Below are 16,471 nucleotides of genomic sequence, written 5' to 3'. Positions count from 1 at the left end.
GTACATAAAGATGGGTTTTGGTCGATATCAAATCTATATTTTGTTTAAAAATGCCTCGTGGTAAAAGTTTTTCTATTGATCTTAAAGAAAGAATTATTGCATGGTATAAGGTGGGAGCACCACAATACGTAATAAAATAAGAACTAAGGGTTTCAAAATCTGTTGTGTCGAGGACCATTCAAAACTATCGAATTAGAGGAAAAGTAGTTAACCGAAAACAGACGGGTAGACCGAGAAAAACTTCAAAGAAACTGGATAGAAAAATTAAAAGGATCTCCCAGGCAAATCCTTTTCTGTTAGCAAAGCAAATTCTGGCTGAAGCTGGGGGCTCTAATGTTCTCTCTCGAACGATACAGCGCAGACTAGTTGAAGCAAGCTTAAAAGCATGCAAACCTGCCAAAAAACCGCTTCTTAGTAAGAAGAGTATTAAAGCACGTCTTCTGTATGCAGAACAACATGCTCACTGGACACCAGAGCAATGGAAAAAAGTACTTTTTAGTGATGAGTCAAAGTTTAATTTGTATAAAAGTGATGGTGTTCAATATGTTCGTTGTATTGTAGGTAAAAGACTTGACCCAAAGATGTCCAAGGTACTGTAAAACATAGAGGTGGCAACGTGTTAGTGTGGGGTTGTTTCTCTGGCTATGAAATGGGACCAATTTACCAAATTGAGGGCATTATGGATAGGTTTAAGTATAAATATATCCTTGAAAATGTTATGCTACCTTATGCGGAATGGAATATGCCACTACGTTTTGTTTTCCAACACGACAATGATCCAAAACATACAGCAAAATGTATAAAAGAATGGTAGCCATTCTTAAATGACCAGCCCAATCGCCCGATCGAAAACCTGTTCGAAATTGTGGATAGGCAGAAGTAAAACCTATAAAACAAAGAGTACATTTGTGAAGAAATTAAAAATATATGGAAAAATATTGATCAAGATATAATGGATAATTTAATTTCTTCCATGCCTCAAAGGTGCCGCCAGGTAATCGCAAATAAAGGCTTGTGGACTAAATATTAAGGGCGCAATCTGATAATGTTTTCTTTTATTTTTATTGTAAGCGTCGCTTAATTTTTGTCGTATAGAAATATTTAACTTTTCTTTTTATGATCTTGTTTATACGGAAGAATTTTGGTATGTTATGTAATAAATATATGTTTATTAATGAGTGAATTTGTTTTATTAAGAGTTTTAATTCTTCTTGCATTTTTGCTTTTTTAATAAAAGAAAAAAACTGTATCGTCGCTCTATTTTTGTCCGATACTGTATTTCAGGATTTTTTTTTTTTAAAGTACAAATTCTGAAAAATTGTTAAAAAGTTAAATTTTTCAACGGAATTTTATTTTATTACAAAAATTTTGCAATGTCCATAACTCAAAAACCCGATAATACAGACGTTTGACAATATGTATAGTGATTCTTCAATTAATTTAATTAAACTCGTAATTTAGTTTTTGAAAAAAAAATGGAAATTTTAAAAATCGTTAAACAAAATAATTTTTTATGAATTTCTATTTCCAAAAGTGTAATATAATGTTCATAATTTAAAAATCAGATCAGACGCAGACGTTTGAAAATCCGTCTAAAAATTATTAAACTGATTTGGTTGGACACCTGTTTCAGCATTTTCCAAAACATTCTAAGAAATTGTTAAAAAAGTTCAAAAAATGTCCATAAATCAAATAGGAGACGACACACAACTTTAAAATTTGTATAAAAATTCCTTACTTGTTGAAATTTTTTCTAAAAATATCCGTGTAAACTTAAACGCGTAAGATCGTAGAACTTTGAAAATTCGCATACAAATTCTTCAATTGGACACCAATTTCAGCGTTTCCCTAAATATTTACAAATTATGAAAAAAATAAAAAAAAAAGTTTCTTTTATCAGAAATTTTTTAATTCCCAAAGTTAATATACCCAAAAACAAAATACCCATAACTTAAAAATCAGATGACACAGACGTTTGCGAATTCGTATACTATTCTTTAATTGGACAAGTATTTTATTTTTTCGAAAAAAAATGCAAATAGTATAAAATTGGTAAAAAATTAAATTTCCCATCATCAAGTGTCCAGAACCCAAAAACGAGGGGATATAGAACTCTAAAAATCCGTATATAAACCGTACTTAATTCGATTGAACACCTGTTTTAGCATTTTTTTTAAATATTTTAAAAATCAGAATTGTGAAAATAATTTTTCTTTATCGCAAAAATTTCACAAAACTCAAAAAACCAAATGACCCAGATCTTTCAAAATTTTTAATTTCTGAACAATAATTTGATTGGATATTTTCACAATTTCAAGATATATTTACCAAAAATGTATTAAAAAAAAAATTGTATTCCATAAAAACTCAAAAATGTGAATAACTCAAAAGCTACAGAACACAGAACTTAAAAAGTTCGTATACAAATTCTTTAATTAATTTCATTCGACACCTGTTTGGGCATTTTTGAAAGTAGTTATAGACTCCGAAAAATTGTTAATAAATTAAATTTTTTATTCAACAAAAATTTACAAAATGTGGACTCAATTTCAAAAGTCAGAGGTGATAGAACTTTGAAACTTCATGTACAAATTCTTTAATTAATTCGACCAGACACCTATTTCAGCATTTTCCAAAATACTTGTAAATTTTGAAGATAAAAAATTAAGTTTCTTATCAGAATTTTTTTTACTTAAAAATTGTACAAAAAATTTGCAAAAAAAAACTCGAAAACTAGATGACAAAGACATTTAAAAATTCCTATTAAAGAATCCGTCTTTAATTGATAAAAGAAAATATATTTTTTTAGCAATTTTTCAGAATTTGATAAATCCTGAACATCAAATTAACTCTCTACGTTTCAAATACGAATTTTCAAAAGTTGTCTATTCTGTCGCTTTTAAGGCATCGACATATTGTGAGTTTTTGGGGAATAACAAATTTAAATTTTTAATAATTTTGTATGTTTTATAAATATTTTGAAAAATGCTGAAACAGGAATCAAATCATATTTCTTAAAGAAACTGTATATAAATGGTCAATGATTTCGGTCCTATGCTACTAACATTTTGTGAAAACTTTTGGAAAAATATAAATGTTTTTCAAAATCTGCTATTTTTTTTGAAAATCGTGAAATAGGTGTCCAATCAAATCATTTAAAGAATTCGTACATAAATTATCAAACGTCTGTGTCAGATAGTGTTTGAGAAAACATTCTGGTAACATGCTAAATTGATGGATATTTGGTGAGCTTTGGGGAGACATTTTTTTTAATAAATTTTAAGCTTTTTTGTGAGTATATTTTGAAATTGTGAATACCTATATAGAATAAAATTACCATACTGAACTATTCCCAAGAAGATACCACCCAAAAGTCTTATTTTCTTTAATAATTCTTTGCTGTATGTTTTATATTTTCAGGTATTAAATTCTTTAATAGGCTGATTATTTACTTATTATTCATTATGCAGTTTTAATATACGAACAATAACTTCTTCATTATACAGGGTCCTGCAACAGTGCGTTGGTCTTCCATAAAGCCTAAAAAAATTAGGTTAAAATTTTCTAACCTCTTAAAAAATTTTTGGGACCTGCTAGCGCATATCTGGAAAATATTTTGAAGTATACAGGGCGCTTCAAAAAAGTAGGGCGATATAAGCAGCATTTTTTGAAAATGGAATGCCATTCTTTTTATTTTATTTTTAAGACCGCCTTAGTATACGCGCTAAATATGGCTGCATTGTCATGCGCAGTTTGACTGCAATAATTTTTTTTATAAAAAAAATCTAAAAATCAATGTCAATATTAGACTTAATTGGGATTCTAGAAGAATGGAGAATTACTTTGACTTAAATTGTTTCCTTCTGCCATATACAGGGTGTTCGTAGTTAGCAATTTCTCGCTTTTTTTAAATGGAACACCCTGTATATTTTTTATCCATTTAATGAAGATTTAATACATGAAAATTTTTTATTATGTTAACATATTAGCTAACTTTAGTCGTTTTTAAAATATTCACGATAATTATCCGTAGATAATAAAATGTTTAAACAAGAACCAGGAAATCTGCATTCTTAACAAAATAGGTATTTTAATACCTTTTTTGTTGCCAAGCAAAATATTTCACCTGTTTCTCTAAATAAATGTTTGACATTTTGGTGAGAATATCATTTTTGTATGTGTATTATCAGCTTAAGTATTCAGTTATTTGAATTATCGTAACTTTGTTTGTAAAAGAAATTTGGAGTTTTGTTTCAGAAATCTAATCTGAACGAAAATTGCATACTTATAAAATGCATTTTAGCAAAGACGAACTTGTTGACATGATATTTGTGTTGGGGGAATCTGAAAAGAATTGACTCTTAGCCTCTCGAATGTATGGGGCGCGCTATCCTGATAGAAGATGTCCAGAAGAAAAATCTTTTAGAAGGTTACTAGCAAGATTTGTGGAGACAGGGAGTGTTTATTACCCCAAGCAAGATAGAATGAGGCCTGTTACTAATCAGGAGCAAGAATTAGATGTGTTATTAACGGTAACCGAAGATCCTCACCTAAGTCAGTCAAATATCGGAGCAGCAGTTGGAATAAGTGAAAGATCAGTGCAACGAATTTTAAAAAGAAATCATTTTCATCCATACCACATCCATGAACATCAAGCACTTTTTGATAGGGATATACAAAACCGACTTGAATTTTGTACTTGGAGCAGAAATAAATTACGAAACGACCCCACGTTTTTTAATAATGTCCTATTTACGGATGAGGCAACATTTCATAAAAACGGATCAGTAAAAAGACATAACTTTCATTATTATTCATCCAAAAACCCCCATTTTATGCGGCAGATCGACTACCAGCATAGGTGGTCATTAAATGTGTGGGGTGGAATTATTGGAAGCACCATTATAGGTCCCTATTTTTTTAATGGTCATCTCAATGGAGAAATGTACCTTCAATTTTTACAAAATGAACTGCCTAGATTACTTGCAAATGTTCCATTAATTACTAGAAACCGAATGTGGTTTCAACAGGACGGAGCTCCTCCACATTTTTCTCGAAATGTCACTGAATATTTAAATGTAACCTTTGAAGAAAAATGGATTGGAAGGAATGGACCTATTAATTGGCCAGCCAGATCACCTGACCTAACAAAACTAGATTTTTTTATGGGGTTTTGTAAAAGAAGTTGTTTATAGTAGAAATCCACCTACAACGGCAGTAGATATGGAGCAGAGAATACGGGATGCGTTTGCTCAAGTAACTCCACAAATGCTACCTGAAGTAGAAAGAAGTTTTCAGGAACGTATTAATTTATGTTTTGAACAAAACGGAGGACATATTGAACACTTAATGTAATAATAATAAATATTTTTAATATGCTTGTTTAATTATTATCGTGAATATTTAAAAAACGACTAAAGATAGCTAATATGTTTACATAATAAAAAATGTTGCATGTATTAAATCTTCATTAAATGGATAAAAAATATACAGGGTGTTCCATTTAAAAAAAGCGAGAAATGGAGCTTTGAAATTCGTAAAATATGATGGCTAACTACGAACACCCTGTATATGACAGAAGGAAACAATTCAAGTCAAAGTAATTCTCCATTCTTCTAGAATTTCAATTAAGTCCAATATTGACATTGAATTAACATTTCTAGTATCAAGATGAAATTAAATGATGTAATGATTTTTAGATTTTTTTAATAAAAAAAATTATTGCAGTCAAACTGCGCATGACAAAGCAGCCATATTTAGCGCATATACTAGGTAGCCTAAGGCGGTCTTAAAAATAACATAAAAAGAATGGCATTCCATTTAAAAAAAATGCTGCTTATATCACCCTACTTTTTTGAAGCACCCTGTATACTTCAAAATATTTTCCAGATATGCGCTATCAGGTCCCAACATTTTTTTAAGAGGTTAGAAATTTTTAACCTTATTTTTTTTAGGCTTTATGGAAGACCGACGCACTGTTGCAGGACCCTGTATAGGTTCGAAATAAGTGTCAGTTATTTATTTGGCAAGTAATGATGTGAGACACTAAAGAAGGAAGTAGCGATAGCCAAGAATAATTTTTATTTTTAATAGTAATATTTGAGATACAAAAATTTAGAAAAAAAAAACAATTTTTTAACAATTTTTCAGAATTTGTAAATATTTTGGAAATGCTGAAATAGGTGTCTAAATGAATTGATTAAAAACATTCTATAGGCAATTTTGGGTAATATAAATTTAATTTATTAACAATTTTTTAAAATTTGTAAAGATCAATCAAATTTTAACATTTTTCTAAAAAACAAATACATGAGTCGAATTAAATCAATTAAAGAATCTGTATATAAATTTTGAAACGTCAGTGTCTTCTGGTTTTTGAGTTATGGACAATTTGTATAATTTTTGAGAAAAAGAATTTCTGATCAATGAGACTAATTTTTTTTTTAATTTTCAGAATTTGTAGATTTTTGGGAAAATGCTAAAATAGAGGTCTAACCGAATTAATTAATTAAGAATTTGTATACGAATTTTGTAAGATCTGCGTCGTCTTGATTGGACTTTTTAAGAAATTTAAATAAAAATTAAATTTTATAATCGAAATAGAGTAAACCCAACCAATTCAGACCAATTTTCCAACATAAAAGGGCACTCAATATTAAAAAATCTACAATTAAAGGATAAATCAAAACTAAACTCTGAAAGGAAATTCATGCACAGTATCAATTTAATCAAGAGTTAAATTAGGAAAACTAAACGCTTTTTTTAAACTAAAGCTACAAATAAAATAATAACTCTTAGTCTACAAGTGATATAAGGGCGTTAGCAAATTTCTATAAAAAACTAAACGAAATGCTCCATAAAAAAGACTTTTTGAAACACTTTTTTTAATTCAATTTTCAAAAAGCTTTTTTTTTCAAATTTGGAAATACAAAACTAAAAAAGAAAAGCATGCGAAGCAAAAAATAAATTATTGTATACTGTGTACACGGACTGTGAACTATTCTTCATGTTTCAGGTGATTACTCCAAACATGCAACAATATTTTTTTAAAATTAAAGCTCTGCCTATTAATTTTGTTTAATTTACGACTAGCAAACGTGTAATAACAACTGATAAGTCCAGAAAACAAAACACGTGAGTTGTGCTGTGTGAAGTGTATATTAAGATGATAAATTTGACTTAGTCAAGCCATTTTCCAACATTTTAATTTGAAAGGGGAATTTTGTAAGACGTTTTGATTGTCTTAGTCATCTTCAGGACACCAAAAATAAAAGAAACCATTTGATAATGTTGGCCTCTACCATAAGGAGAAAAATGTGCTGCAATTATTGTGCTAAAGGTTAGCATCTTGATGATGACCAAACTTGAAGGATAAGGAGAATTAAAACTTCTAAATTGGTAAATGGCTTGGATAAATCGGGATTACAACTCGTAGCATTGTTGTAAGTCAAATTTTCACAAAATTAAACCTAGCGTTTGTTGGAACTTACCATTTCTGTTGTAAGGCAATTGATGGCGTGCTCCACAGTTTTCTTATGGTGTTTGCTGGACGATCCAGTGCCTTGCCTTAGAGGCGTCGTGGGACAGCCTGGATCATAAAGAAATTTTATACTTTTACTGTAAATTATTGTTGTAATTTTTTTAAGTTGAATTCCCTGTATTTTTATGTAAATATGACAAAAGCAGAAGCATTAAAGCGAGAAAGCTGCGTACATTTACTGTCTAACTTTGTTGCCACATGAGCTATTTTCTGGAAAACTCAGCAATGGGCAAGATTATATAACGTCAAGAGAACCATAACAATATACTTATTTCTCAATTAATTTTGTTATTCGCCACCTAATCCAGAATAAATTAATTTGTTGTCAACAAATTAGCCACTTTCGCGAAATGCTGGCAGATGATCTTTTGGAAATTGATGAATGAAAATGAACTACCAATACGTAAATACTACCAAAAAATACGTAGAAAATGTGCAAGGTGTTACTCAAAATATCAACTGGAAAAAGGTTGTGAAGAGGCTAAGAAACATTTTAAAATAGTTTCTACTTATTGCGACGAATGCGCAACTAAACCACAGTTGTGTTTGGACTGTTTTACCATTTAGATACTATCTTGATTTTTAGAAACAACACTGCTTAGATTATATTAAAAAAAAAGCTTAAATATATTACACTCACATAAATTTGTTCGTTTTTAGTCAAAATTCGATAACTCTGGTCCCTGTTTGAATTTGGCTAGGCCACATAAATTTTTAAATTCCCTACAGGCCACAGTATAAAACCCCAATGCAAATCTCCGTTAATGTCACTCACAAGTAAACGAGGTGACCCATCATATAAAATCACTGTCGCTCATACATTACATACTACCATAGTACACACCACTTAATCGAAAGAACTGGCCCTATTTTGTATGACGTGGCGTAGGTACCGCAGGGATTTATGTTCGGACCTTTGCTCTTTCTTATTTATACATGTGATAATATGGATTCTATTATCGATGATTGTATGGTTTAATGACACCCAAATCTATACCAGTTGTTCTTCGATTGACCGAGTGTTAAGTCCAAGTCAGTTGTATAATATATTTTGGTCCTTATCCTAAGTGAGTATCGAATAATTTGGCTATAGAGCTAGCCCCTCTGAATCCTTCCCTAAAATTGGGGGTACACCATTTTTGGGACTGAAGAAAATGTCAAGAGGATCTAAAACAATGCGGACATGCAAATTTTCAAAAGATTTGATGCATAACTGTATTCAGTGTTCCAAATAATCGGTTTTGCACGGGCTGTAGCCATCATGGGGTGCTCTTTAGGATACATGGTTATAGGAAAAAAAGACTTATTTTACCTCCAACAATACACTTTTAAAATATTTGCACCGAATTTTGTAACACACTGTAGTAGAAAAATCAAGGTAATTTAAAAAGTCACTGTCTCTTACATTGCAGCTTACAATTTATTTGATATTTTTGATAATTACTACAATTCATTTATGCTATAAAAACTTTTTTTTATCCGGTAGATTTTACATTTTTTTAAACACAATAGTGGTAGTACTCTTATTCCGAGGGGTAACTTGTTGAAAAATACTGGTGCATAGTGAAGAGTTGCCCTCCATGACTGTCTCAGTCGAAGAAACCTAACTCTAAAGTCAATTCGAGCCTTTGTTTCTTGCTCATGGATCGGCCATATATCTGCGCATTTTTATGAGCATACAAGAGGCACTCAAGAATATACTGAGAAGGCAAGGTAAGTATACAGAGCTCTGCGTAGCACTCCCTGACATCATCCCCGATATCTAAGACCAGAGAGAACTCTAACAGCTCTGCAACACGAAGACTCCATACTGAGTGACCCCATACAAGGCAATATATACAGACTGAATGGTTAAGAGAGTGGTATGCACACAGACCTGCTTATCAACAATTTTGATTAGATTTCTCAAAACAAATATTCCAGTTGTATTTTTTTTAGGGATAGAGTTCACATGTTGTTCGAAAGTCATGAAAATTTCCCAGGAACTTAATTTTTTCTGGATTTCTAGTGCTCTGAGACTTTCTCAGGGAGAAGTTTAGTTTTTGCCACATTCAAATTCAACATATTAGCTCTCAGCCAGTAATTCATTACTATGGAGTCTTCTTGCTCGGTGTTCAAGGTCAAAGTCCCTCTTGTCATTTGACCCTCCAGATTTTTAAATTGAATGAGCCATTTTAAAGCAGCACGGTCAGCTTGCAGCCGAAACTTCCTGTCATAGAATAAGCGCTCCATCCTGATTGACGCAATATTAGCGTTCTGGCTTGGGCAGTCTTACTAAAATAGCCCATGATTTTCTATTGAGATAGAAGTGCTCCTATGTCCACATTGCTAGCGTCGGTCTCCAGTACAAATTTTATTCCAGGTAGGGGATAGCAATAGATATACAATTTTATTCGAGGTAGGTGCGCTTGCTAGGGCCTCTTTAAGGTTATCGACAGCTTTCTGACAGTCTTGGGACCACTGGTATTTTTATTTTCCTTCTGTCAGACTGGTCAATGGTTTTGCGATGTGGGGAAATCCCTTTAAATAACGTCAGTAATAAGTTCATAGCCCAAAGAAGCTGCGTAGCTCAAGCTTGTGTTTAAGAACTGGCCAATTTTTTACAGTCTAGAACTTTGCCAATAGCAACTCTCTGACTGGAAACGACGTGATCCAGATACGGTACTGCCCTTTAAAAAAAATTACATTCCTTTGGGTTCAAAGGCTTAATCCAAAATCTCAGAACATATGTAAACATCACTTGAATGTCATCGAGGTAAACCAGACATGTCTTCCACGACAGTCGTCTTAAAATCGTTTGGATCAAAAGTGACAGAGCAATTCATTTTCCATACCTTGCAACATTTGATCGATGTCTAATAACAGTTTCGTTAATAATGATTATATTGATAATAAATTTCCAAAAGTTCTTGATTCGTTTAAATGTTACCAGTACTGCAAATATTGAAAAAATTATTTCTAAAATGAAAAAGCGCAGACCTAGAATTATATCTAACATATTACATAAAGTTAATAGTCAATGCCAATACCATTAAGTTACTGAAAATCCCAAACTATTGAAAGTTGAGCTGATGTTATTCCTATACCAAAAATAAAAAAATCCTAGAGAATTGATGGATATTCTCCCATCATTATCCAATGTTATTAAGAGACTTATATCTGATCCGATAACGCTTTATGTTGAGCAAGTAAAATTATTCCCAACCTACCCAGTTAGGATCCCAAACTGACCATAGCACCACCACTGCTCTTCTGCATGAATGTGATAATATTTTGAGGGTCATGGGTGACCGTCGTCTAACAGTATTACTGCTGGTAGATTACAGTAAGGCTTTCGATACTTTGGGCTATTCTTTGCAAGAAGATGAAATATTTTGGTTTTGATGTGAAACAAAGGGTTTGTATGCGATCAAAGATTTCTAATTATTTAAGCGTTAACTTTGGTGTACCCCAAGGGTCAATTTTGGGTCCACTTTTATTATCTCTGTACACGTGCAGTTTTATAGCCATTTAGAAAAAATGTCGTTCCCATCAATATACGGATGATACCCAAAAGACGAGTATTAAACATTATTCTCTGATTTAAAATTTAAAAAAAAAGCAGCTAAGCAAGATTGAATGTTCAAAGCAGCACGACTGGCGCTAGGGATATATATATCACACCAGGACATCAACACAAAACATTTACAACAAGCAACATCAACAAGAAGGAGAGACGACATTCGGCACTGCGCAGGCTGCAGGTCTCACTCACCCATATCCCCGCTACTTGACGATTCGGTAAATGATGGTGTACCTTCGGTCCAGGTGGGCGTCGATCCCTCGACGGAGGTGGGCGGGGTCCAGGCGAGACCCGTGCGCGATGAGGAAGAGTGACCGGCGCCGCTCGAACTTCCTCCCGACGACTCCACGCTCAACGAGGACTTCGTCTCCGCCCGGGACTCCATCAACTTTATGTCCGTTATACTGAAAAAGGGAGGCGGTGAGGGTCACATTTCAATCGATCTACTCACTCTCGTGAATCAATCGTGCAACGTAGTACTTGAACCTGATAAGGAATCTGTTCTGACAGCTAACATGTCACACAATGTTTCAGTAGAGAATTTCGTTTCAAATGACCATCCTGGTCTCTATTATAAGCATAATAAAACACTACAGTTCAACCTTCTAGAAACTGGGACAATACCATCCAAACTCCAAACCATCCTCTTTTAAAATGATCAATCAAATCTTTACAATATAGAGAACTTAGCTATTGTACCCTATTTATTTAGGACACCTAAATGATTACGTAAATTAAAAACTATTAGAATGTACAGCGTGTCCCAAATCAATTCTTCTTCCTATTACTAAATTTAAACAGAACAATGTGTGAAGTCAATGGCGCTCACATCACTTCCACATCAGACTACAACTATTGCCGTTGAAACCATATGTCCAATCATCCAATTAAGACCAAGAGAAGTAGTTGGTAGTCATCGACCTATAGCGCTTGCCTGGCCAACGACATCCTTAAAGAAATATATACCGTTGATGTCACCAGCCCAAAATCTACAGCAAAATCAACGGTGATTTTTTTTGGGATGCATTAGACACTATTGGATTGTTTTAAAGTGGTTTGGTATTGTCCCATAATCAACAATTTTGTTTCCTAAGTTATTGAGGAGTTCCTAATACTGTCAATGGCTTTACAAAAGTCTAAACATTTTGAAAACTCTTAAAACGATTTTAGTGATTTTTGTATCATTTGAAAGCTGACGAGTTTCTTTACAAAACCAGCCTTTACAAATTTCCTTGTATATACAATAGTTTTGGAGTTGTTGAAAAGTTTTTCAATGGATTGAAAAAATCCTGATACTATCAAAGGCTTTACAAAATTCTAAATATTTTGGAAACTCCTGTAACGATTTTTTAAATTTTAGCTTTATATGAAACAAAAAGGTTCTTACAAGTTTCCTTGTAGACGCAACAGTTTTGGAGTTATTGAGTAGTTTTTTAGTATTGAAAATAACGTTCATATTGTCAAAGACTTTAAAAAAGTCTAAATATTTTTTGAACTCCTGTAACGATTTTAGTGATTTTCGTTTAATTTGAAAGCTGATGAGTTTCTTTACCAAAAGGGCATTTAAAAATTTCCTCGTATATCCAACAGTTTTGGAGTTATTGAACAGTTTTTCAAAAAATTGAAAAAATCTTGATCCTGTCAAAGGCTTTACAAAAGTATAAATATTTTGAAAACTCCTGTAACGATTTTATGATTATCATTTGATTTGAAACGCTATAGGTTTCTTTACTAAAAAGGTGTTTATAAAATTCCTTGTAGATGCAACAGTTTTGGAGTTATTGAGTAGTTTTTCAAAATATTAAAAGAATCTTGATATTGTCAAACGCTTTACAAGAGTCCAAATATTTTGAAAACTTTTGTGAATATTTTTTTGATTTTAGTTTCATATGAAAGCTGATGAGTTTCTCCACCAAAAAGATAGGATATAAGTTTCATTGCTTTAGAAGTATTAGGAGTTTAGCAGTTTTGGAATTATTAAGATTAAGATTTTTTCAATGGATTGAAGAAATCCTGATAATATCAAAAGTTTCACAAAAATCTAAATATTTTGCAAATTTTATTAACGATTTTAAGTTCACGAAAAATGGCCGGGTTTCTCTAAATTTTAAAAATGTCATTTTAATACGCAAATTCCATCTAACTCTTCGTATCTTTTTACGTTTTTAAGAATCCAATGACCACCTCTGAATTTGAATCTCTTGTAAAGGGTCTTTCCCCATATATTGACTCTCCCTTTGAGTGAAAAGAAAAAAAATATTCAAAACATTTAGGGTTTGATTCTGAATTCGATGTCAATTTTTTTTTCTTCTAGAAATGTCAAATTTTGACAGTTTTTTTCTTATAGAACACCATATATATGATCTCATAGTTTAGCTACTTTTAATTAAACTGTTTTGAAAATATCGGGCTCCAAACTTTAAAAAAATAACATATTGGAGATCTTGGTAGGCTGTCCATCGTTAGTGTTTGACATTTATTAGAAAACAAAATGATTCAGAATACATTATCATTTTGCCGTTTTGTGAGATAAAAATGAATTAAGTAGAAACAATAAAACCTTCAGATTTAATATTTATTAAGCGATATTTACTGTTTTTTTGATAAAAATACATCATTTTAATAATTGTTTTACTTTAAATTAAATCCAAATAATTCTAGATGCTTTATATGACCACTACTATTATTAATAGAATTTATATAATACTGTACAATTTTTTGTGTCGTATTAATTATAAATTGTCTATGATTTTGGTTAAAATAATTTATAATAGAATTATTTGTTCCCTAGTAAATGCCAAACAATAACAATGCACCGCCTACCAAGATCTTCAATATTTAATTAAAAATAGTTAAACCATATAACATGTATATTTGAAATCAGAAAATTCGTCTCTCTATGAAGTCATACACTGGCTACTATGAGCTTATATACCATAAGAAAAACTATCCATGTGCCAAAATTTGACATTTCTAAAGGAGACAAAAAAATTGACATTGAGGTAGAAGTTCTTAAGTAAAACTTCAGAAAGCCAGTCCTATGGTTGGAACCTATGGTATGACACTCAAATTACGAGACAGTTTTACCACTAACTAAAACTCTTCATTTTATTCTCAATGCGTGTTTCGCTAATGATGTTAGCATCTTCGGTTGGAGATTAACTCGTCAGTTTTAGTCGTTAATCTTCTCCCGAAGATGCTAACATCGTTAGCGAAACACGCGTCGAAAGTAAAAATAAAGAGTTTTGGTTGGTGGTAAAACTGTCTCGTCATTTGAAAACTCGCAGATGTTTTTTTATAACTTTTCACCTAACTCCTTTAAAAAGGAGTCAATATACGGATACGGGAAAAGATCCTGTACACCTTAGATTAACATCATTAACCCATTCGGGACGCACGTCGAAATCAATAGTTACTTCCTCTGTTACAGAAACGGAAATGAATCGGATTTTTCTAAGGAATTTGGCATTTTACGTGCAAGGTTTGTAATGTTGCTCTTTGTTTTTATATATGCTTCAAAAATTTTCACATAAACAAAAAATACGATAGCAAACTGGAAAATGCTAAACGTGCCTGTACGGCGCACATCCTGAATGGGTTAATTATAAATTCCTTCATTACATTAAGGCAATTTCACTATCAGGTTCAAGTGCTACCAGTTCCGAATAAAACCAGAAAAATACAAATCAAGAACCTCCCGTACCTGACAGAATCATCTTTATAATTCTTCATGACCACATGATGGTGGTGGTGATGGTGTCCATGATGATGTCTGGACCCTCTGGCGGAAGAAGCGTGTCCGGAAACGGAACCCGAAGTAGAACCCGCCTCGCTTCTATCCAGACCCTCGTACATGGGCGGCGGGGTACTGCAGCAGCTCGGCACTACACCTAAACAGGAAGCGGGCGAGCTACAGTCACTAGCAAAACTAATGGTGGATTGGTTGGTTGGTTATGAAGGACTCGTGTGCAAAATTAGACAAAGAGATGATGAGGATGATGATGAATGTTGATGATAACACATATAGCTTAGAAACAAGGGAAAAGCTGGTGGTGTTTTTAGTTTAATCATCAGCAATTTGTGATGTAACGGTAACGTTATTAGTCGTTCGATGGGGTTGGGGCGAATGGTTTAAGCTACCATCAGAATAACTAGACTAGTCTAAGCTATTATGCAAGCTAGGTGGGAAAGTCTTTTTTGGGGGTAAGCTCTATTCGTGAGGAGCCCTATGAACAAAAAAGAGAAAAGAAAAATAGCTTCTACAAAAGTAAAATGTGCCAAAAAGCGTCAGATGTTATATTTTTGATCTAGAGACACGTACACTAAAAAAATCATTGTTTAGAATATACAGGGTTGTTTAATGTAGATTGATAACTTATCTTAGGTGCGAGTATTGAGGAGGATCTTAATAAAATGAGGATTTTTGTAAGTAATGGACTCTATTGACCTGAATTGACCAGGTTAAAATACAGAAATGAAATGCATGAAAGTGGTGAAAATGAGAAACTGATAAGATGTTTCGAGGCATTTAACCAACTCAGAATTGGGCAATCGTTTTTTTTTAATAAAAAATATTCACAAAAAATCCCTTACGGTCGCTTCTTGTGTGGCGTTAAAAAATGCTCCATGATGCATAAAACACATTTATAAATTTAAAAAAAAATATCTTCATTGGTAGTAACGTTATTTGAAAAAAAACTTTTTTAAATTAAAGCTATGGAGAAAGTATAGTTCAGTTCAGAGATCTATTAGAATCTTTGATGTGCCGCGAATAGTCCGTGTGCCGGTGTTGCTTGTATTGTCACATGACATGCATGTTTAAATCGCAAAATTTTATGTGGAAAGAGTCATAAATTAATATTCTAAGCGATATTTAATAATTTTATTAAATAAATAAATGTTTTAAGCAATTTTTTAAGAATTTATACATTTGATTCGTAAAATTTGACTACATGCGCCCACGTACTATTTTGTTAGAAGTCTGACCTGAGTCACAGGCACTCAAGCGTGAAAAGTTGCACAGGTCCGGCCTTCAAATTTATTATTCGGGATTCTTGGGATTAGTTTTATTAAGTTAGAAATTCAGGATAGTTGAAAGGTAGATAATATTTAATTTAAATATAAGTAAGATTTAATTACGTAAAATGAGTTTAACCAAAAATTTTAATTTAATAAGTTTAGTTTTTAGCACCATCAGTGGGGTGTTTATAACAAGTGATGAAAGAATAGGTGGTACGAATTACTTAGGCCCATTTATTCTGTGTATTAAGGCATTAAATATTTACTGTTTGACACAAAAGGGTAAAATGTTTTGGTTTGTCTTCAAATTTTATATATTCCCTTTTTTTGGGTATTGAGATTTATTTTTA

At 32.2% G+C, this 16,471-nt stretch overlaps 1 protein-coding gene across 16 annotated transcripts in view; it reads right to left on the bottom strand.

The window, feature by feature from the left end:
• LOC126739503 (phosphatidylinositol 4-phosphate 5-kinase type-1 alpha) overlaps positions 1-16,471 on the bottom strand; it is a 115,069-nt gene that overhangs the window by 26,151 nt on the left and 72,447 nt on the right. For 13 of the 16 annotated variants that reach the window (XM_050445222.1, XM_050445223.1, XM_050445227.1 and 10 more), the window contains 3 exons: positions 14,806-14,992; positions 11,295-11,506; positions 7,491-7,588 (listed from right to left, as the gene is read on the bottom strand). In XM_050445222.1, coding sequence (XP_050301179.1) covers positions 7,491-7,588; positions 11,295-11,506; positions 14,806-14,992 — 497 coding nt within the window. The remainder of the gene's footprint in view (positions 1-7,490; positions 7,589-11,294; positions 11,507-14,805; positions 14,993-16,471) is intronic. The other 3 variants (XM_050445224.1, XM_050445229.1, XM_050445231.1) reach the window with 1 other exon arrangement.

This window comes from Anthonomus grandis, chromosome 8 (genome assembly GCF_022605725.1).
Source record: "Anthonomus grandis grandis chromosome 8, icAntGran1.3, whole genome shotgun sequence".
NCBI lineage: Eukaryota > Metazoa > Arthropoda > Insecta > Coleoptera > Curculionidae > Anthonomus > Anthonomus grandis.
The sequence above is the reverse complement of the archived record's forward strand: the minus strand, read 5'-3'. Positions and strand labels throughout refer to the sequence as shown.